General features: G+C 63.5%; 1 protein-coding gene across 3 annotated transcripts in view; it reads right to left on the reverse strand.

Annotated features, from left to right (window-relative positions):
• Positions 1 to 22,200, reverse strand: part of RBM19 (RNA binding motif protein 19) — a 154,796-nt gene that overhangs the window by 36,173 nt on the left and 96,423 nt on the right. For all 3 annotated transcript variants that reach the window (XM_045459499.1, XM_045459500.1, XM_045459501.1), the window contains exons 22-23: positions 21,602 to 21,707; positions 8,939 to 9,059 (exon numbers count right to left, since the gene is read on the reverse strand). In XM_045459499.1, the coding sequence (XP_045315455.1) occupies positions 8,939 to 9,059; positions 21,602 to 21,707 (227 nt within the window). The remainder of the gene's footprint in view (positions 1 to 8,938; positions 9,060 to 21,601; positions 21,708 to 22,200) is intronic.

The raw sequence follows: 22,200 nt of genomic DNA on the forward strand, positions 1-22,200 counted from the left end.
ACTGACTCCTTGGAAACACTCTTTCCAACCACAGTACTTGAAATCGCTCCACTCCTCCCCACCCCTGAGGAGTGTATTGTTACCCTTTCTAATTTCCTCCGTAGGGCTTGCTGTCATCCCAACTTCGTTGGTATTTACTTTCTCCTTTCTGTCATCTGTCTCTCCCCCCTCAAATATCAGCTCCATGAGGGCAGGGGCCTTCTCTTTTGTTCACTGCTTTGTCCTCAGTGCTGAGTAGGGGCTTGAGCATTAGATGGTCAACGTGGAATTGAGCGAGTGAGTGAATGAATGGAGTAAATGGGAGCACAGCAATGGGGCTTCCTTTCCAGGGGAAGCTGGAGTTCTTAAGCAGAGCACTCCAGCTGGGGGTGGGGGATGAGGGTGTGGCTGTGATGCTTCTGGAACTTCTGGAAGGCAAGGCATCACGAACACCCTTTCCCCGGCGAGGAGCCCTCCCGAGAAAAGAGGAGTCGTGGTGGAGTTAGCCACCCGAGGCTTTTAGGTAAATTAAGGGCAGCCATGTCACAAGCCCCAAGGCCTGTGAACTTCTTCTGCAAGCGGGGACACGTAAATAGTTCTGGTCTCTGTTGCAGCCAGTCTGCTCCTCCTTTGCAGTGTGAGGATGCAGCCGTAAGTACCCTGGGGACAAATGGACGCGGCCGTGTGCCAAAAACGCTTTATTTGCGAAAGAGGCCGCAGGCTGGAAGTGGGCTGTAGTTTGCAGCCGCTGCCCTACCCGGACTGGGAGACCAGCTCCGATAAATGGGGGATAACTTGGGATTTATTAGGGGCTTCTGTGGCTACAGGGCGTGGTGAAATAGGCTTATCTGTTCTGCAGTGTGCAAAGCTGTGTGCCCTCTGGCAGTTCACTAGACCTCTCTGGGTCGCAGTCTGCACCTCGGAAAGATGAGAACGGCCCAAAGGGGACTGCGCGCCCGAAACCCCTTAGCAGTGCTCCCCGCCCGGAGTGAGTCCTCCGCCGGCTCTCTCCCCTCCTCTTCTCTTGCACCTGACTTGGTCGTTACTAAGAAGCCGCATGGCTGCCTCCTTCAGAGCGGTGGGGTGTCGAGGTTCAAGGTGGGGAAGAGCTGGCTTCAGGCCAAGCGGGGCTCGGGTGCTGGCTGCACACCTGGCCACCGTCTGTCCAGCCTTCCTGTGCCCGGGCATCCCTCCCCCGGGGTGACAGTGAGGAGGAACCGAGTGGCTTCCTGTACGGGGCCGAGTGCCTACTAGAGGCTCGGTTAGGAGGGGCCGTTCGCTGCTCATTCATGCACCCCACGGACAGTTACGGAGCGCCCCCTCCGTGCCAGATGCAGGGCCAAGGCAGGGGATGCGGAGAGGGCCCTGAGCCTGGGGACGGAGCCTCTCGGGGAGAAAACACATCGGACAATTGCACACGTGAACACAAAGCGGCAGGAAGGCGAGGTGAGGGGCGGGATGGGGGAATTGAGAAGATAAGGGGCATCGCGTCCAGGGGGAATTTCAGACGCTCTGGCGGAGACCTGAGGGCGACGGGGGGTGGGGGTCAGGCTGCCAGGACGAGGGCACCAGCAGTCAGGCTCCTTCCCTGCCTGGTCCCCCGGCTGCAGGGGGGGGGGGGGCGGGGGCAGCATGTGCTAAGGGCTAGTGACCCACCCGGACAGGCACCCGTCTGCACCCGGAGAGAGCAGATCTCCCACCCCGGCCGGGCCGGGCTCGGGCGGGCGGGCGGGGGGCGGCACGGCTGCCAGCCGCTTGCCATGCCGGTCATGTCTGCGCTCCCGGCTCCGGAGGTGAAAGGTGCAGCCGCTAACCACAGCCCATCAGTCCTCCCAGCTGGAATAAGGCAACGGCGGGAAGAGGAGCCACACTCCCAGCCCAGTAAAAGCCTGTTTGCCCGGGCCTCCCTGGCTGCGCGGGCTCCGAAACAGAGGGTTCTGCGGGCGGATTGCTTCTCTACCATTATATTCTCTCGGGGCCGCTCGCGGGTACCGCGGCCTGCCGAGGCCCTGAAAGCTTCTCGATGCCTCGACCCTGCTGGTTTGTAACACGCTCGGGAAGAAAAGGGCACAGCCAGTGGCCGACTTTCCTCCTCCTTCCCTCCTCGCGCTCTCTTCACCCTCCCACACGCAAGGCGCGGAAGAATGGCACTTCACCTGCCGGGGGGTGGGGGGGGGGATGGGGGCTGCTGCGAGGTGGAGAGGGGAGAGCTGGTTCTGGGCCGGGAGGGGAGGCAGGGGCAGGGCAGGGGCGAGGGGGAGGGCGGCTCTGTGCAGAAGGGCCGTCTCGCTATTCCCTCCCAAAGCACCTCCGTCTGGCGTCAAGGCCTTTGCAGACTCAGGGCAACTTTTCCGAGGCCTTTCAAACACCTGCCCTTCGCTGCTCAATCCGACGGGTATTTGGTAGGTGCCACCTGGGCACTGAAAACAGGATACCCGGCTGTCTTACAGGGACCTCGGAGAGGACGCAGGCTTCCACATGGTGGGGAAGCTGGGGTTGAAAACCAGCTGCCGATACAGGGGCCTAGGCAAGCGGCGAGCACCAGACCGGGCACCGAGCATGTTCAGTTCCCACAGCTGCAGTGGAAGGCAAGGCGTTACGAACACCCTTTCCCCCGGCGAGGAGCCCTCCTCCTCCTCCTCTCGCTCCTCCTCCTCTCTCCTCTTCCTCCTCACCCCTCCTCTTCTCCCCTCTCTCCTCCTCCTCTCTCCTCCTCCTTCTTCTCCCCTCTCCCTCCTCCCTTCTCCTCCTCCCCCTCCTTGCCTCCCTCATCCTCCTCCCTCCTCTTCCTCCTCCCCCCTCCTCTTCTCCCCTCTCCTCCCCTCTCCTCCTCCCCCCTCCTCCTCCGCTTCCTCCTCCCTCCTCCTCCTTGCCTCCCTCATCCTCCTCTTCTTCCTCCCCCCTCCTCCTCTCTCTCCTCCCCTCTTCTCCCCTCTCTCCTCCTCCTCTCCCTCCTCCCTTCCCTCCTGTTCCTCTCTCCTTGCCTCCCTCTCCCTCCCTCCTCCTCCTCTCCCTCCTTGCCTCCCTCATCCTCCTCCCTCCTCTTCTTCCTCCCCCTCCTCCTCTCCCTCCTCCCTTCCCTCCTCCTCCTCTCTCCTTGCCTCCCTCATCCCCCTCCCTCCTCTTCCTCCTCCCCCCTCCTCCTCTGCTTCCTCCCCCCTCCCTTCCTCTTCTCCCCTCTCTCCTCCTCCCCTCCCTCCTCCTCCTCGATGCTACTGTGCAAATGCCCTGTCCTGAGTGCTGCCCACGTGCTGGGCATACTCCCTCTCTCTGTCACACACATGTGGCCCACGCGCACACACTCGGTATCGCCCAGGCTTATAAAAACCGGGGCTCTTCTTCTCTATTCTCTCCTCCCGTGGCCGGGCCTGACTGCAGCGTAAGGTCAACGAGGTGCTCCTGGCAGCGCAGAGAGGGGAGACATTTGTCACACGCTCACCTGTGCCAGGGGCCCCTCCAGGCATATTACAGGCGTCAACTCCCTGGGCCCAAATGAGGTGGGCACCCTAGTCCCATTGTACAGATGACAAAGCTGAGGCCCGAGGGTCTCGCCTGGGCTCCCAGAACAGGGACGGGGACGTGGCCCGGAGTAAACGGAAGGGTGCACACCTGCTGACGGGAAGACGCCCGACTCGGCCGCTAGCCACGGGGTGCCCCTTGGGCAAGTTATCTGCCCTCTCCGTGCCTCAGTTTCCTCATGTGCAAAACAGAAGGTAACGACGGTATTGAGCTCCTAGGATTCGGCAGGATTAATACCTGTGAATAATCCCGCGGGTAGCTCCTGGCAGGGAGTGAGACTCAACAGATGAAAGTTGTTACCGCGGTAATAATAATCATTAGCGCCATCTAACCTGAACCGTGCATGGAGCTGTCCGCCTTGACCTAGGCTCATCAGGGACTCGTGGCTGGAGAGGGGGCCGGCTGCAAGGGCTGGGAAGCTCTCGGTTCGCCAGCAGGCTGTGTGCCTGGCCCGGATGAATGGCTGAGACGCCTGCCTGTCGTTCCCTGGCCCACATTCCACAGGGAGCCCTTTGTCGCAGCCTCGGGGCTGGGGCTGGGCAAACGGGGCCGGGGCCTCCACCTGAGGTCTGTGTGCCTTCCTGGCAGAGCTCGGCGCGGAGGGAGGAAACTGGGCATGGGTGCCACCTGCCCTTGGAGTCTGCCAGCGCCCTAGGAGCGCCGAACAAGGCAGATTTCGACATAATGAGCTGGGTACTTTTCGCCACAGGGAAGGGGTAGAGCGGGGAACAGGGTCCAGCCAGGAGAGCAGGAGGCCAGCAGCCCTATTCTGAACGCTCGGGGGGTTCCTGAAGAGATCGGGCGGACAATGGGGTGGGCGGGTGAGAGGGACACACGACTCCAGAGCACCTGTTCTGCACACACTTGTCTACCCCCCTTCCCCAGGGTCCAGCTAGCACAGGAAGGATTGATGGAGCCATCAGCCCGGGTACGGGGCGCTTCGGCCTGACTGTGTGAGTTTGAGCCTGGCTTCCCCCATTTACTGCCTGCGTGACCCCGGGCAAATTTCTTCATCTCGTCCCTTACTCTGAAAAGTGGGCAGACAAGCGGCCTCTGCCTCCCGGGAGTGTGGCTGAAGAAACCCAAAAAGAAAGCTCCCGCTGCTTTTGTTACTCTGTGCATCATCTTCACAACAATTTCAGGAGCGACGTCTTTGTCAGCCTGGTTTGTTTGTTTGTAAAAGGGGAAACGGAAGCCCACAGGGCACAGGGACTCCTCCCTGGACACCCAGCCGGGAAGCAGCAGAATCTGGGTCCCGTGGGTGACAAGGTCAATGCTCCTTCTCCTTAAAGCCAACCTTTTAGGGACCAGGACCTTACAGAAAATCGGACAACAGATCCTCTTGCCAAAGGGGTGTGGGCGCACGTGCACGCCCCCCGGGGGACGTTTCCGGGTGTTCACAGCCCCTCTGAGGCCAGCCCTAGACTAGGATCCACGAAGACAAGGTTTCATGGATCCTAGGGTACAAATCCCTGTCTCTTATCTTGCTGTGTTCTGGAGAGCTTTCTTTTGTTTTAAGAGGATTATCATGTGTTTCTTTGGGAAAGAGTGCTGTGAAACACGACTGGGAATTATTCTCAGGCTCTCTGTCCCCCAAATTCGCAGCCTGCCTTCCTGCCGCCTCTTCACGACCCAGACGGGTGAGGCCAGTGTGGAGGGTTGCCACGTGGCCGCGAGAGACCCTTCCAGACCGGATACTCCCGCCCCTCACCCCAGCCGCACGCCCTGGTGTTTGTGGGCACCACACGTATTCTCTGGTGCCGCCAGATCCATTCTCTGTCCTGCTGTCCCCCCGAAGGTGTCCCTGGGGGACCTGGCCCTCTGGCTTTACAAAGGGAATGGGCCAATGGGAGACCCCGGGGAGAGGAGAGGTGGGAAGAAGGGGGGCCGCAGGCATTTCCCATCCCAGCTCCCCACCTGCTTTGTTCTCTGGCACTGGCTGTGTCCCTCTACACTAGGGGACTAGGTGGCTGTCTGCATCGTTTCCTCCCTCTGCCCCTGCAGGCCCTGGGGACGGGACGACGGGGGAGTGGCAGGTGTGTGGGGTGGGGGGAGTTGCTCACCTCTGGCCCCTGCCCACACCTCCGCATTACAGGCTCTTCCTGCCAATCCTTGGGGTCAATTCTGTTCCCTGGTGGGACCCTGCCCGTCTACCCTTAGTGCTGGGCGGGGGGCTGGTAGCACTGACTTGCACATGCTCGGTTAGCTCGGAGTCGATGACCCCTTCCGGAACCTGCGAGGACAGTGTTCCTCCAGGAACAAAGGGGGTCTAAACACAGAGCTTGGCTGACCCTCAAAACTGACCTCAGGGGCCTCACATCACCTTTGCGCTTGAGCCCCCTCACCTGTAAGTGGGCACACCGTGCCACGCACCCCACACGGCTTTCTATGAGGACGCGCTGTGCCAACACCAAAGGGCCTTATGCCATTTTCCATCACGATCTATTACTCACCCCCTCCATTTCTGGAAGGGACCCTGGAGATTCTACGTTCAGGGTCTGGACGTGTCCGGACGAAGGCAGCCGTGCAGTAAATGCTCACACACCCCACATCTCATAAAGGCCCCAAGCTTCTGGAAAATGGCATTGGCTAGTATCGGGCAGCACGGGAGGGCCGGGGGGGTGGTGGGAGGCTCCACAGCCGGGCTGCTGTTCAAACCGGCCACTCTCCAGCTGCATGACCACGGGCGATGCCTCAGTTTCCCTGTCTGCAAAACGGAGCCAGCAGGGCCTCGAGCGGCTGCAGCTCCGGGAGGAAACACGACGCCACGCAGGTCACAGACTGAGGGCGGGCCCCCTGGAGCAGAGCGAGTCCTTAATAAACGGCAGGGGTCACATGTCACCCCGATGCTAGCTTGGTCTCAGTTCTCCCGTCCGTAAAACGGGGCGAATCGTGCCCATCTCATGGGGTTGTTGGGGAACTGATGGCAAGAATCGTACGAACCAGCTGCAGCCTCCAACTGCTGCCAGGACCGCACCTGCCCCTGTGCGGGCCGCGGGGGCAGCCGATACTCGGAGACGGCAGATCCCGCAGAAACGCTTGTGGCCGAGGCTTTCCGCTGGGGTGAGGCAATAATGCTGTCTTTGGAACTCAATTTATTGAAGGGGGCTTCTCTCCCACGCAGGGCAGAACTGCTGAGCCTGCACTCTGCCGGCCCTGGGGGCGGGCGGCGGGGAGGACCGGGGAGAGTCCCTTACACAAACATTTGCCGACGGGTGCATTTGGGCCTGTCAATGGCTGTCGATAAGGACGGGTTCCCTTTCTGCGCGTCAGGATTTGGGGCCTTATTGAGTCGTAAGCTGGGGACTGTGTGCTCAGTCCTGATCCCTCCAGCTGCTCGTTCGCCCCTGCTCATATATTCCCCAGCCTCAGACTGAGGGCCCGGCACACAGCGTGCCCGGCAACGGGGGCCCAGCCACGAACCCGAGGACCCAGTCTGCATGCCAGGGAAGGCATCAGTCCGGTGAGGATAAAAACCAAAAGAAAGAAACTATCGCATGGCAGGGAAGGAGAGGAACAGAGGGAGGAGAGCAGAGGGTGGTGCCCATGACTGATACCTGAGAAGGAGGCAGACGGAGGGAGGGCTTCCTGGGGGAGGTGTCATTTGAGCTGGGCCTTAACGGCTGAATAGGCACCGCCTGATTCAAAACCACTGGAGGGCCAGGCATCGTGAGCAGAGGGGAGAACACACGGGAAGTCACAGAACACCATGTGGCGTGTGGGGAGGGTCGGTGGGCCGGGAAAAGGCCACCGGAGCAGGCAGGGGCGTGTTCTGAAGGGTCTGGCAGCCTGGGCTTCAGTTCCAGCTCGGAGTTCTTAGCACACTTGACCGGGCTGTAGTCTCGCATCCCTGAAACGCTGCTCAGGAGCCCCGCTTGCTAACGCAGAGCAAGACAGGTGAGGCCCAACCGGAAAACAAGGCCCTGTATGGGCCACCTCCTCCCTGGGTTCTCCTAAGCTGAGCATGACTTTGTTCTGGCTCCAGGCTCTGTCCCTACATGGACGAGCGGGGGAAGGGTGGGCTGTGTAGCCAATACCCCCCCAGACTGCCCCCAGGTGACACCGCCGGGCAGCGGGGATGGGTGAGGGGGGCAGTGGCAGGCGCTCGGGCGAACTGGTCCATCCAGGAAAGTCCCCGAGAGCCATGAACCTGCCGGTTGTCCTTGGGACCTCTGGGCAGAGGAAGGCAGGCCGCCACCTGAGACCTGGCGGCAGCCAGGCAGGGGGCCACGGGGGAGGCCACGGAGCCCTTCACCAAGCCCAGCTCTCCCAGGCCGGCGGGAGGAAGGGACGCGTTCCCTGCTCGCTGAGGCTGCTTCCTGGACACCTGTCACTGAGCCACCAGGATCCTAAGGTAGGAGGCTCGCAGCTGCCCCTTTACGGCCTGGCCTTGAATGCACTTCTGAGATGGTGGGAGAGGAAGGAGATGGGATGTGGGCTCAAAGGTCCCTCGACCGCCCCAGTGTGGGGGTGTGCACTGGTGGGGGGGATGGTTGGGGACCGGGGGATGGCCCGGTTCTTGGGGCTTTCCCTCATCCCCTCCTGACTCTCTAGCAACCTGCTGGAGAAGGTGAGGCCCCTTGTGAGCCAGCCCCCCACGCTCTTCACTTCATCTGTTCCGAACACGCTGGCCCTCCCCGTTTCTCCATGTGCCAAGCTCAAGGTCCCCGCTGCTCAGGCAGCCCTTTTCTGGGCACGAATGTCACCTCTGCAGGAGGCCTTTCCAGACCACCCGCTCAAGCAAGGTGCCGGCCTCTTCTGCTCGGACCCACGGCCGGGCTAGGTCACAGCCACATCACTAGCCCCAGGACACAACCGGTGAGTAGTTTTGGGGGACGGACTGAGCAATCGGCGAGGACGCGTGATGCCACAAAGGTGTGTGAGCGGTGGCGTCACGACCATCAGGCCCCTGGCAGAGAGTACACGGCCCTCAAACCAAGTAACTGAGCAGAGTCGGGCTAAAAGGCGGCAGGGGGTAGGGGCTTCAGGGGAGGGATCCCCCCCCCCCCCCACCAGGCTGGCGGCCGGGACATGGAAAGTGCCAGGCAGAGAGGGCTATAGATGGGGGGCAGTGCCAGCCGGTCAGCCCGCAGAAACCCAGCAAGAGGGAAGGCGGATGGGGATGATGGGACCGGGAGGTGATAAACGCCCTGACCCCAGTCTCTTCCTCTCCCCAGTTTCCTGCCAGGCCTCTCGATGACCCAGCCCAACCGGAAACCGAAGGGCACGGAGACCAGCGATGCTGTCCACACGGGTCGGCCTCCCGGTGCGGAAGGAGGACAGGAGGCCGGGCAGCAGCTCGCGGGACAGCCGGGGGGGGGGGGGGGGGGGCGTCCAGCATGCACCGGGAGGGAGAAGGGGTACCCTGCCACGCGCGGCCCGGCCCGGCCCATCCCGGCCAGGGCGAGGGCAGTCCCCTCGGGAGCCCCGGCGCGCTTACCGTGGAAACGCTCGGCCGTCTTCCGCCTCAGGGCTGGCAGGCTCACTTCGGAATCGGCCCACTCCAGCACCAGCCTCCGGCCGTACAGGTGGGTGCTGTGGCACAGGGCGTGGAAGGCTCTCTGGGGGGGGGGGGGGGGCAAGAGCAGGAAACGGAAGTGTGAGTTAGCTGAGACCCACCCGCCGACGCCCCATCCCGCCCCCCTTCTTGCCCGCCACCGCCTCAAGCTCGAAGGCCAGGTTCTGGCCCTTGTGACACCTGCTCTCTGGCCAGGGTGTGGGAGCTCTTGGCCACTTGATTCGATTAGTGGGTTACGTTCCCAGGGAGAGAGCTGCAAGTGACCGTGCCGTCGATATATCTGCCGTCCGGGCCTGTAATTGGTGCCTGGGCCGGCGCCTTCTTCTTTCCCGTGCCGTGTCCTGCCTGGGGAGGGCCACCCCATTAGCTGGCTCGCCTCCCACCAGGCCGTGAGGGGCACCGCGCGAGACAGCCGAGCCCTGCCTGGCTATGGTGACAGCCAGGCAGGCCCCTCACTGTCGCCTGGTGGCTCTGTCCTTCGCTAACCCCGCGGATTCTGTCCCCCACCTCTCTCTGCTGCCCTTGGCCAGGCGCTCGGGCCCTCAGACGGCCTCCGCCCTCTCGGGCGCCGGCTCCTTCTCCCGGCTCGGCAGCCCCGTCCTCCTCCCAGCCTTCCCCCCACTTCTGGTGTTCGTGCTTTATTGAGGTACGATATCCACACGTCACCCATCTGAAGCATACAGCGCTGGGTCTCAACAGATTCAGACTTGTGCGGCCGTCACCACGCCAGCCTCACAAGGTTCTCCACTCTCGGCCTTCCGAAGGAAACCCCACCCTCGTGAGCGGCCATGCCATCCCTCGCCCCGGGCCCCGGCCCCAGCCCGCAGCAAGCACCAGTCTGCTTTCCGGCTCTTTGGATCCGCCTGTTCTGGGCATTTCATACAAACGGAAGCACGCAGTACTGGCGAGTTCCGTCCCAAATGGCGCCAGGGCCCAAGCTAAGTGGAGCCTCGCGGGTGGGCGGGGGGGGGGGGCTCTTCCTGAAGCACTCCCGTGGTACATGAGAGGCCACGCGCTTGGCCTCTGGAGCCACCTTGCCCAGGCAGGTGGGCACGCTTCCAGAGACTGGGCGCGTTGATGAATCTCACCGGCCTCGGTGTTCAAATCCATGAAGCGGGAATGTCAACGGCGTGCCAATCTAAGGGTTCTAGAGGAGGCGAGGAGGAGTTTTAACACGGAAGGTACTTCGAACGGCGTGGGGGCACTCAGTCAGTGCTCAAGAGATGCTAGCTCTCCTCGTGGGGGCGCCGTTAACTGCAGGCTTATCGCCCCTGCAATTGCCTTCTCTCAGCAGAGGGGCCTCGGGTCAGCAGTGGGTGCGCGTCGGCCCCGGAAGCCACGGTGGCTAACGGTGGGCACCTTCGTCTCTGCTTCTGGGCTGTGGCAGCACCACGAGGCACCAGGAGGGGCCGTGGGGCGTGTCCCTCTTGCTTCCTCCGTGCTGCGGGGAGGCAGCGTGTGACCGGGAGGGCTCTGCTCCGGAACCGGTCTGGACTCGGGCCCTCAGCTGCAGCGCGACTTTTACAGGCCGGACCACGTTCTCCCAGACGAGAGCGGTCGGCATCCAAACCCCTGGGGCCTCAGGTCATGACCTTGTTTGGAGATCGGGTCTTTGCAGATGTAGTCAAGTTAAGACGAGGGCACGCTGGAGAGGACGGGCCCTTTAACCTACCCTGACTGTGTCCTCGGAAGAGACGGCCGCGTGGAGACACGGAGACGCACGGTAAGCGCCCCGCGGGGACAGAGACCGCCGAATGCCGCTGTCGCCGGAAGCCAGGGGAGAGCGGTGGGGAACAGACCTCCCTCAAGAGGGACCAAACACTCTTGGCCCCTCGAGTCTGGGGACTCCTGGCCTTGAGAATTGGGAGCCGAGAAATTTCGGTCGGTTGTGTTTCCGCGGTACTTTGCGACGGCAGCCGCGGGGACCTCGGGTGAGCCGAGTGCCCCACGATAGCCTCGGTCTCCTCATCTGGACAACGGGGCGGGGGGGGGGGATGTGTGGGATTACCACGCAGCAAGCCCGTGGGTGGCACACAGCTGATCACCCCCGCACGACCCACTTTGAGGAGCGGGAGGCGGATGGGACACGCATCTTTTTAAAACGAGACACGTGGCTGGATTAAGCAAAAAAACACTTTGTTCTCAGATCCGCCTTTCCGAGAAGGGCCAGGTGCAGGCAACTTTTCCTCCCCCCCCCTTTTTTTTCACTTTAATTTAAAAAAACTCTTTCTGACTGCCAGCGGAGCCTCTGCGTTTTTTTCCAGGCGGATATAAAAATGCATCTGGACTCCGAGCCGAAATGGCCCATTCAGAGCTTTAAAACACACGCGTGCTCAGCTGGCGCGGCAGAGAAACAGCCTGACTGGGGGAGCCGGGGGTTTGAAGACGGGGGAGAGGAGTCAGTCGGGAGTCTGGTGTGGCGGGTACTCCGGCCCGGCGCCGGGGTCCCTGAGGAGCTGCGGTCCCGGGGACACGGGCGGGAGGGAGCGGCCACGAGGCAGCATCTGGTGGAAGCCGGGAGCCGCGGCGAGGACAGGGGAGCAGAGCCCGGGAGGCGGGCCCAGGCGAGAGGCCCTGACCCCGGCCTCCCTCCCTCCGTGTGGCCATCAGCCTGGAGTTTCCTTCCTGCCCCTGGAGCCCCGTTCCTGTGCCACACAGAGCCCGGAGAGGTCTCCACTCGCCACAGGAGTTGCTAAGAACTCCCTCTCCTGGCCTCCATCCGACATCAACCCTTCCAAATGCCCATCTCCTCTTTAGAAGGGCTCCTGACGGCAGGAGGGGAGGTGGCACAGCCACTGAGATGGGGGGCTCTGGGCCCGGGCGACTTTGGTTCAAATCCCTGCCGCGCCACTTACGAGCGAGCTGTGTGAGCTGGGGCAGGCCGCTTAACGTCTCTGGGACGCATTTCCTCGAGAGGCGGCAGCAAAGAACGGATAGGAGTCCGTGGACTGTGAAGTCTAGCACTTACAACACCACCGTGGGCTGTCGTTCCTATTAAGGCTGCCCTCGGTTCCCCTGAGGCCACCAAAGAGCAGGAATAACATCCAGCGGGACACAAAAGCTCGTGTGCGTTTGGCGTCGGGAGTGCAGTGGGTGGTTCCCCCAAAACAGCAGGACCACCCTCCCGAGTTCCAGTCCCTTCTGGTCAATAGGAGACCAGGCCGCTTTCCTCAGTGCCCGCTGCGTCGGTGGTGACAGTGACTCGAGGCTAAGATCGGCCTTGGACAGTCAGTCCGGGCCTCACGGGGCCTTCAGGTGAGCGCAGGGGAAGGCGCGGAGGAACGCGGAAGGTTCCAGGCACAGCAGAAGGGAACTGCGGCCCTGGCCTCTCTGGCCTGGGCCTGCCAGCAGCTTCCTCCCTGGCCTGTGTGCCTCCTGAGACCCACGCTGCCTTCCCCGTGAGAGTTCTGAACCTCGGCTGTGGTTCTGAACCTCAGGGCCTTGTCCATCCTGGGGCGCCCAGGGGTCAGTGCGGTGAGGGTGTCTCGGGAGGAAGCGGGGAGTTACTTCTTTCTGCTGCCTGTTTCCTTCCCTTGGGAGGAAAGGGCCGCCTTCGTCCCAAGGATTATGGATCCCCTGGGTTAGAGCCCATGACCGCCTGGGCTCATGGTCGGAGCCCATGACCACAACCTACTCATCAGAACGAACATTACTCTCCCGTTTCAACGAAAGGAACACAGAGGCACGGGCCGAGGTCTGCGTGCGCGCCAACCGCCTTCTTGTTTTTTCCTTTCAGACTCCGTGCACTCCATCCCTGGGCCTTTGTAACAACACCCGCCCTGGCCTCGGAAGAGCTCCCTCATCACAGCCGCCTCGGTGGCGGCCCAGCCCAGGCCCCGCTCGCCTCACACAGACTGCCACCGGGCACCCTCCCCACGCCCTGCACACGCGGCTTCCATTGCGGCACCTGCCCCGTTAACGTGTGCCGGCCTCCGCGGCTCAGCCTTGAACCTTAGAGGGAAGGCCTCTCTCCCTGCTGCCCCTAGTACAGTGCTCGGGGCAAAGTGTGCTCAGGAGATCGAGTAGCTCCCCCTTCTCCGCAGGGGATACGTTCTAGGACCCCAGTGGGTGCCCGAACCCACAGACGGTACCGAACCCCATCTACGCTGTACTTTTCCTGCACGCACACACCTGTGGTAAAGTTTAACTTCTAAATCAGGCGTGTGATGCGGCGTGAGGCCACGCGGCCCGAGGAGGAGGGCCATCTGCTTCCGGGCCACGGTTGATCGTGGGTAATGAACCACGGAAAGGGAAACCGTGGATGGGGGGTGAGGGGGGGGGCTGCTGTATTCACAGAGCCGTATTCAAGTTGGTCCTGGCTAGAGACGGCGGGCTGGCTTAAATAACCCGCCGTGGTCCCTCCACGTCCCTACGATACAGACCACGAAGAAGCAGGAGCGAGGAGTGTGTCGTCCCCAGCTGCCACATGCACGGGACGGCCCGCCTTGCGGTCAGGACGAGACCTGGTGCGGACACGCTCTTGGGTCTGGCAACGGGGAGGGGAAGGCCTGCTCCCGACGTGTATGACACTGGGGCCCTGGGGGACGGGAGCAGGTGCCCAAGCCACCAGGACCCGGGAGACCGCAGATCACCCGCTCGGCTCACCGTGCAACTCTAAGGGTGCGTTCACTTGTCCGGGAGCAGAATGCCATAGAAGGGGGGGCCTCTGCCCTCCGGAGCCACTTCCTGCCATCCTCTCTGTGGCAACAGGGCTGGCCACTCCTACTCCCCTATCGGCCCCCTCTCTCCGTGCTTTTGCAGGCCACTCCCACGGACCGCGTAACTCGGGCTCTCGCCCTCTGGCTTCCGCGTAGGTGATGCCCGGAGTCCTGGAGGGAGGGAGGAAGCGGGTGGGGGTGCCGTTCCCCTGCCCCGTCCTGCCAGGACTACAGCTCCTGCCGGCGGCCCCTCCCCTCTCACCGGTCCCCCAGCCCTACTTATTCCTCCACAAATCTCTCCTAGGCCATCGGGGTGGGGTGTCTGCCGACCCGGGGGGCTGCCCGAAGTGCCTCTGCCTCGACCCAGGGCAGACGGGCTTCGCGCTCCAGACAGCAGGTCTCAGGGCCTGGCCCTGCTCCGAGAGTTGAGGCCCACTGAGGAGAGCTCGGGCAGGGCCGGCTGGGGTGCGGGCTGGGGTGCGGGCTGGCTCCCGCCGTCATCTGGTCCCTGGCTCGGCTGTCCCAGAATCACCCCCCTCTGATCTCTGACCCGAGCCACCAACTGTGGCCCCCGAGAGCCCTAGCCTCCACCGCCTCTTCTGCGTCCCCCTGGGGAGGAAATCTGCAAGGGCGGAGCGGGGAGTGACCGTGACCAGGCCTGGCAGCCATCTTTCCAGAACAGGGAAGACGCTGGAAGGCTGCCAGCGTGGCGCTGGCCTGACCTTTCTGCAGCTCTCCCTGGAGACACAACTCCTCTTCGCGGCAACAAAAGTCCACGCGATGCCCTTGGTGGAGCCGCCGTCCCAAGGGCGGTGGCTCCCGGGCCGGGCTGAGGACGGGACTCCTGTCTTCGTAAGTCCAGGCACTCGTCGGCCCCTCCTGCCCGTGTCTCGCAGAGGGGGGAGGGCTGCAGCAGGCGTCAGATCCACCTGAGCGCGGACAATGCCAGCCTGCGCCAGGCCATCTGTGCCCCCAATGCCTGGAGTAATCGTGACCTGAGCCAGCCAAGAACGACCACGTGTGCCCGGGGGCACGGGACTGAGCGGAGGGAACGGAGGCCCGGGGCCCTGGCTGGGGCTGGTGGGGGCCAGGCTCCTCCCGTCGGTCGAGACGGCTGAAAACCGGGGGCTGTGCTTCTGGGAGGAGGGCCTGCCGCGCCGGGATGTTCGCTGTCTCTCGGTGCAGCGTCCTGTGCTCTGAGGCACAGAACCGTCCCGTCCCTGCCTTACGGCTCCCACAATCCCAGAAGCAAGGTCGTGCCAGCTGCTTCGGGCCTCCACGGGGGAGGAGTGGGGTGGCAGCCGGGCCCCGGGAGGAGTACTGGGTGATCGGCCGTGGGCCCCTCCCCCAGCACCTCGGGCCATTTCCAGTTAAGATACCATGGAGCTGAGGTCGAGTTTCTAAGAGAAACACCCAGGAACCCAGTTCCGGGTGGTTGTGCCTCCATCTCTCAGACAAATAGATGTGTCTCCTTCCTTTCCTGCCTTCATCCACTCAGCTCCTCCCAATTCTAGTCGACAGTCCCCGGAGGACCCGCCAGGAACCAACGCTACGCGAGGGGACCCAGAGGTGAGGCACCACCTCTGCCCTCTAGAGGGGCGAAAGAGCCACCGGGAAAGAACCAATGCCACCAGGCCGCCGATGGTCAGAAACGGTAAGGCGAGGGGGCGGCGTGGCATGGTAACGGCCCTGGGCTCCAAGTGGGGCCCTGCCGCTTTCTGGCTTTGTGACCGGACGAGGAACTTCTTTGGGTCTCTACTCTGCCAGCTGCAAAATGGGGGCACTTGGACCTCCCGCGGCTGCCGAGAGGATTAAGTAGGACAGCAACCATTCACCGACCCCAGCGCCCGGGGCACGGGAAGGGCCTGGGTCCTCGCACCTGCTGTTGCCATCGGCAGTGAAGCCACCAGAGGAGCTCCTGGAGGGGAGAAAGGTGTCCCACTCAGCCGGGCTCGTCACCTTTCCCTGGTAATGTGTTCCGAGCGCCTGGTGAATCTGACGTGAGGACGCTAGCACCCTAGGCCTTCTCGTGTGGGCAGAGGCCCGGAGGGAGGGACAGGCTGAGCCGAGGGGCACCGCATGGCACTGCTTATGCCCTGGTGATGACGAAGGATGCACGCCTGCTAGTCTGAGGAGAGTGTGGCTTGCCCCCACCCCCCCGGCTTCTCAGCCCACAAATGTGTTGGCTGAGCCTGAATCCCAGCCTTGAAATGCAAGGCTCAGGATTCAAATATACTTTCCGCACCCCCCCCCCCCCAATCCTGGGCCCCAACGATGGGAACTAGGAAAACCTTGCTAACAAAACGCAGGAAAGAACCTGCGTGCGCGTGAGTATGTGCACGTAGCACGCGTGCCCGAACAGAAAGGCGGGGACCAAAGCCCGGCTCCCTAACGTTTCTGGAGACGAGCAACCTCTGCCAGGCTTCAGACCGCAGCAGCCCCGCCCACGGGGCCCGAGCACACCCGGCGGTCGCCCCTTCTCTGGCGCTGTGTGCCACAGCCTGGGCCTAGCCCTGATCTCCACACTTGCCTCCAGGGCCAGTATCATTTCCGATACGGGGACAGACGAGTCACCTGGGCTTCGGGGACGGCACGTGACGCCCCTTCTCAGTGTTCGCGGCCTCCTCGCTCCCAGGGGGCGCTGGCCCCTGCGGACCCTGCTGTGCTCCCACGGGCCCCACGGAAACTGCCCGACTCCCTTCTTACCCTCGAAGCAAGTGCGTGTTGAGCTCACGCCAGTGATGATTTGACAGCGGTCACCGTTTACAGGGCAGGCAAGATGGCCCGGCCCTGTGTTGGCCCCGCCGGGTGCCGGGCAAGGAGGCATCCCCGCCTTGAGAGGCTCCGTCTGGCCCCCTCACGGTCCCCCTCTCTCCGCCACGGGTCTGATTTCGGCAGAGCTCTCAAGGCGACAGCACGGGCGGGGCCGGGCCCGGGCCCGTGTCCATGTCACACCCCCCCCCCCCCCCCCCCCCCCCCCCCGCCGAGCACCGTGCAGAAGCGGGAACCGGGAAGGGACGCATTAACCGGTGCGACCCCACAATTAAAGCTGCGGCTGTTTACCACGGTGAGAACAGCTCTGCCTGCCAACGCCAGCCGCCATCACGTCTCCCTACTGCCGGCTCCCCCCAAGTGTTTATTTAAGCCAACACATTGCTCTGCTAATTGGATAACATTCCACGTGAAAATAGACCTTTTAAAACAACAGCAGCGGCGGCAAATAAAAACAGCCACAACTGCAAAAGTACAAAAGCGCGGCGGGCTCGGGGAGGGGAAATTAAAGGCGCCTGCATGGGGAAAAAAATTAATATTCCGGTTTCCGGGCTGAGAGTCTATCCTTCCCATCCCTTCTCTTCCAGGCTGGCCTTCCTTTCCTCCTGCAGGACCAGCCTGCTCTGGGCAAAGCGGGAGGTGGGGGCAGCTGCTAAACAGAAGCCCGGTGGCTACCGGTGGCCTCTCTGGGGCCAGGCTGCTTCGGGCTTGGGAGGGCTGGACTCGTGCGCTCATGGGCCCGATGCCGGGGCGCTCACTCTTCTGGGCGCGCCCCCAAGAGATGCTCCGGCCCCTCCCCCTGAAATGGCTCTAATCGGTGAGTCGTCCTCTCCCCTGGGTGCTGGGGTGGGCAGTGGCGGGCATGCTGAGGACAGGAGGGGCCGGCACTCAGCTCAAGCGAACGAGCAGACAAGGCGGGGAGCGCCCTGGACGCACGGGCTGTGGCAGCCGGTCAGCACGCAGAGTTACCCAGCTCTGCCCGGTTCCGGCTGCATGACCCCGGCTGACCGACGTCACCGCTCTGAGCCTGTTTCCCCACGTGTCCAATGCCACCTACCACTCACCTCCTAGAGTCCTGGGAGGACAAGACATGACAAACGCAAACGCCCAGCAGCCAAAGACAGGCTTCTAGAAGTTGACGGTTTTGATCACCGCCAAGATGCTGCCCTTCTGGAAACATCAGGGCCCAGAGAGCCACGGGGGCACCTGAGACAGGCAGACAGCCGTGCACATAACTGCAGACCCAGGCCGCCCGGGGAAGACCACTGCATTTGGGATGGCTTGCGTCCTTGACTTCCACTCTTCCCTCGTCAGCCTCTGTCCTGCCCCCCTCCACCTCGAGGGAGTAGGTTCTTTGGAAGACATCGCCTCACCACCCCCGGAGTTTTAGGGAACACGGGCACTTTCAGAGGGCCTAGGACTCCGAGGGCTGACAAACGACCTAGGAAGGGGGAACGTGCCAGCTCACCGAGGCCGTGATGAGGGTAGACGGGTCTCCTCCAGCTTAGCGCCTTGGCCCCGGGGGCCAGCGCCAGGCTTTGCGGGGATCGGTCCACGGGGCTCTGCAGCGGCTGCACAGACAGCTTGGTGGCTGTGCAGAGACCGGGAGGGACTCATGCAAATCTCCTGCCCGATTCCCGGGGCTGCTGCAGGTTGGGACGAGACAGTGCGCGTGTGGTGTATATATCACGTACAAAAGCCGGTGCGGTCGGTCGCAGGGGCCTCTGACTATTGTCATCAGTTGCCTGGTTACCCTGAGCTCTGCCACGACAGCCTCTGCGGAGCCTCGTGCTAGGATTCTCTTCACGGTTTGGGGGTGTGCGCTTGCCCCAGAGGGGCCTGACGGGTGACAAAGTCCCTGATGATGCACGGGCGGGGTGGAAGGCAGTGTCATGGAGGAAGGTCGGAGGACTCAGGGTGCAGGGTGCAGGGACGGCGCAGATGGGCAGGCTGCTGAGGGGCTGCCTCGAGGGGCGGACCGGGGCTAATTCTCACCTCGGCCAGCTGGTGAAGGGGACTGGCTGATGCCGGGGAAGGAGCACTGGTCCCGGCCCCCGGCCAGAGACTATCAGTTTCTCCACTGCTTCCCAGACTCAACACGGAACGCCCAGCTGTTACCCTCTCCCTTCTCCCTTCTCCCCTGGTACCAACCCCCCCATTTCACCGTCCCCTCCCCTCCTCCTTTCCTCCCATCTGAGCACGGCCCGGGGCCCCCAGGAGAGGCTCTGATGCCAGGTTCCCGCGTGGCCGATGCCAAGAGTGACGCCTTCCATCCCCAAGGAGGGTGTCCTGCCGGGCAGTGGGAGTGAACCCCCTCGCGAGGGGTGCAGGTGGGTCAGGCAGGGACCAGTCAAGCTCCGGAAAGGCTTCTGAAGGAGGAGGACTCCTCCTTCCCCGAGTGCTTCTGAAAGAGGACGGCCACTTAGGGGGAGCCCGCCAGACGGATGGGGGTGAGGGGGGTCCCCCCGGCACTCCCACCAATTCCTTCTGTGGGAGTAAAGGTCTCGGGGTGCTCTCCTGGGCGTCTCCGCGTGGCCTTGCACCCCGTCTTCAGACTCATGCCCCCACCCCCCCCCGAGCCGGCTCAACGCGTGCAGCAGTCAGAACCGCGTTCATCGACGTGCAGTGCGCGCGGCCCCCTGGGTCAGTGGTGGGCGCTGGCCGTGCCACTGGGAAGACAATGAGGTTCTCCAGACAGACACGGAGAAGGACAGGGAGGCACGGCTTCCCCGGGACGCAAAAAGAGCAACGTCCTGCTGGGTCCACGCCGTGTGGAGGGCCGGCTTGCATGCTGGCGGGCACGCGGGGCCCCGGTCCTCATGCGCCCAGAGGAAGGGCTGCGGCGGGGACGCAGGAGCCCAGCCGCCGCCTGTGGGAGGCGAGGGGCAGAGGGGCCAACCCGGAGGGGCCGCGGGCTGAGTCCCTGCTGTCCTCGGCCACCCTTTCTCCTCCTGGAGGCCAGAGCGGAAGGCGGGGAAGGGACGGAGGGAGAGGAGCCACCTCCGTGGCTCCCCGGGAGCCGTGCCGGCCTTCGGAAGTCACGTCTGCGGCCCGGCTCTGGGGTCGAGCGCCGCCCCATCTACCTGAGGCGCCCCTCCTGCCCCGGCGATCCCCGGGAACGAAACTGCCACCGACCGCGTCCCGGCAACGCGGCCATTGATGCTGGAGGCTGGGAGCCTACGCCGGGTCTGAGCCTCCAGCCCCAGGAGCCACATGGGTTGTGACATCAGCCCCAGCCCTGGAGAGAGGCCGCCGTGTGCAAGGGACACGCCCTCCAGCTGGGGGGCTCCGACGCCTTTTCTCTCGGCTCCGTCCCACCCCTCCTCCTTCTGAGAGCATCTCCCTTGTCACCACCGCCACCCTCCTCCTCCCGGGCCAGCGCCACTCCGAGGACATCGCCCCCACCCAAACCTCACGACAGCTTGGGGAGGAAAATCCTCTCGCCGTCTCGTAAACGTCGCGGAAGCTGAAACACGCAGAACGTGAGTCAGTCGCTTGCCCGAGGTCCCTCGGCAGACAGGGGCAGTGCCAGGGTCCCGACTCAGGCCGTCTGGCTTCAGAGTCTGTGCTCCACCAATGAGCCCCCTCATCAGAGGCCTCTCTTGGGGGTGAGGGGTGAACCCCCTGCTCTTTCTTCCCTGGTCACAATCTCACGCGGGAACCCTGAGAGCAAACAGGCGACCAGAGCTCTGTACCCTCACCGCCCAGCCCCCCGAGGCCCCCCAGCAGGGTTAGGGTTAGGCAGGTTGGGGAGGAAACACTGCCCTGCACTTCCCTTCCCTCTGTCTGGGGTGAAGGCACCCCGGCTCTCGACGGAGCAGGGCTGGTGGGAAGGGGGAAGAAATAACTCACTTGTCTCCAGCCTATGGGCCAGGGTTTCATGCGCACCGTCAGATGAGGAAACTGAGGCACGGGGCAGGGCTAGAGGAGCCCAGCTGCCGGCAGGAAGGTGCTCTGGACGGCTCCCCTCGTGGCTCCCCTCTGAGCGCATGCGGGTCCCCCCCCCCCCCGCCCCCCAGAGGTGCCCGCGTGCCGCACGCAGGGGGTGACGCCGCGGACAGGAGGCAAGGGAAAGGCTGCCAGCCGAGAAGAAAGGAGAGCAGATGTCCGGACAAACGCAGCCACGTGTGGACAAAACAGGCACTTGAGTTCAAGACGCTGAGACAAAGGTGGCTGGCGAGGCTCCCTGAGGTCCCAGGAGGGCCCTCCGTGCCTGTGCGTGTTCCCAGGGCCCACAAAGGCCGCAGCTGTGTCCCCGAGATGTCACCTCCGGCTCCGCCCACTGGACCTCTGGCAATGGCAGCTCGCTAAAGGCCGACGGGTGTGATTCTAACAAATAACTCTGCTTTTCCCAGGGAGGTCTCGTGAGAAGCAGAGGGGGTCCCAGTGTGGGTGAGGCCCGCCCGTCGCTTCCCCCCGGACCCTTGACAAGAGGGGAGGCCGACAGAGGGAGAAACGCGCAGGGTCGTGAGGGAGCCCTGGGGATTCAGTGGCCGTGAACACAGCCAGACCCCCGACCACACAGCCTCTGCGCTCCCACATCTGCTGCCGGGCTGGGCCCGGCACCCACCCCGGCCGCGCTGCGCCCGGCTCAGATCGCGACAGGCCACCTTGCTTCAGAAACGAGAGGCGTTCTGCCTCCTAGGAGAATTCTGGAGAATTCTGTACCTGTGCCTCTGCACAGCAGCCCCTGCCCGGGCAGACCTTGCCTGTAAGCAGCCCAACCGGCAGGCCCCGGCCACAAGCGGGAAGATGAGGACAAGACACGTGTCCCCGTGGGAGCCTCCTCTCCCAGGGCCACCCCCCCGGACCCTGCCTTCGGGGGGCGCTCACAGACGGGAGCTCTGGCTGACCTGGGTAGGCCTGGGAAACCCGCTCGCTCCCCCCACTTTGTATCCCAGGTTCCTGCTTCTGTCACGTGAGCGGGCGAGGGAGGGAGGGAAGGAGGGAGGGGGACACAGGTCTGCCCCCTCCTCCAAACAAAACCCAGGGTCTTGCCTTCCCAGGGAGTTGCACAGATTGGTGGGGTCAGGGAAAGACCAGGAAAACCCCACGGGGCAGGGACATGCCCACATCCGTTAAGGCGTTTCGCTGCTTCTACAAGGAGCCCGGAAGGCAGGTGGGAGAGTGGGGCGGGGGGGGGGCACTGCCTCACCTTTGCATCCTGCTTCGTGAGGAAGTCCACGAAGCCGAAGCCTCGGTGCGAGCCTGTCCCGCTCATCTTCTTCGGCAAGCGGACGGTCTTCAGCTCCCCGAAGGTGCTAGAGACAGAGGGCAAAGCACAGGAGAGCTAAGAACCGGGGCCCACAAAGGGGCTGGGGTGTGTGCGTGAGGGCAGGACCAGCTTACACACTCATCCCCTCTGGTTAGAAAAGACAAGTGCTCGCAGGTGCACCCGTGCGCGCACGCACACGCACCGTAAACTGGTGTCGCCTCCCCCACCGGCCGGCTCGCGCTCGGGGCGTGCCTGGCCTTCTCCTTTCCGATCCCGGCCTTCCCGCTGGGCAGGGAGGGATGACGGGGTTGGAGACACGGATGGAGAATTTCCAGTTCCTCTGACAGGCTGGCACCCTCGGCCTCCCTTCGCCTGTGGGGCTGAGGATCTGGCAGGAGGCGTGTGTGGGCTGGGGGAACGCAGCCCCACGCAGGCAGGGCCAGGGCCCGCGATCCGGACGCGGGAGGAGGGTCTCCCGACCTGAATCCGCCTGCACGGCTGAGCCGAGCACACAGCAAGCTTGCGTTGAGCAAGCAGGA

The sequence above is a fragment of the Leopardus geoffroyi genome, chromosome D3, assembly GCF_018350155.1.
Source record: "Leopardus geoffroyi isolate Oge1 chromosome D3, O.geoffroyi_Oge1_pat1.0, whole genome shotgun sequence".
In the NCBI taxonomy this organism is placed as follows: domain Eukaryota; kingdom Metazoa; phylum Chordata; class Mammalia; order Carnivora; family Felidae; genus Leopardus; species Leopardus geoffroyi.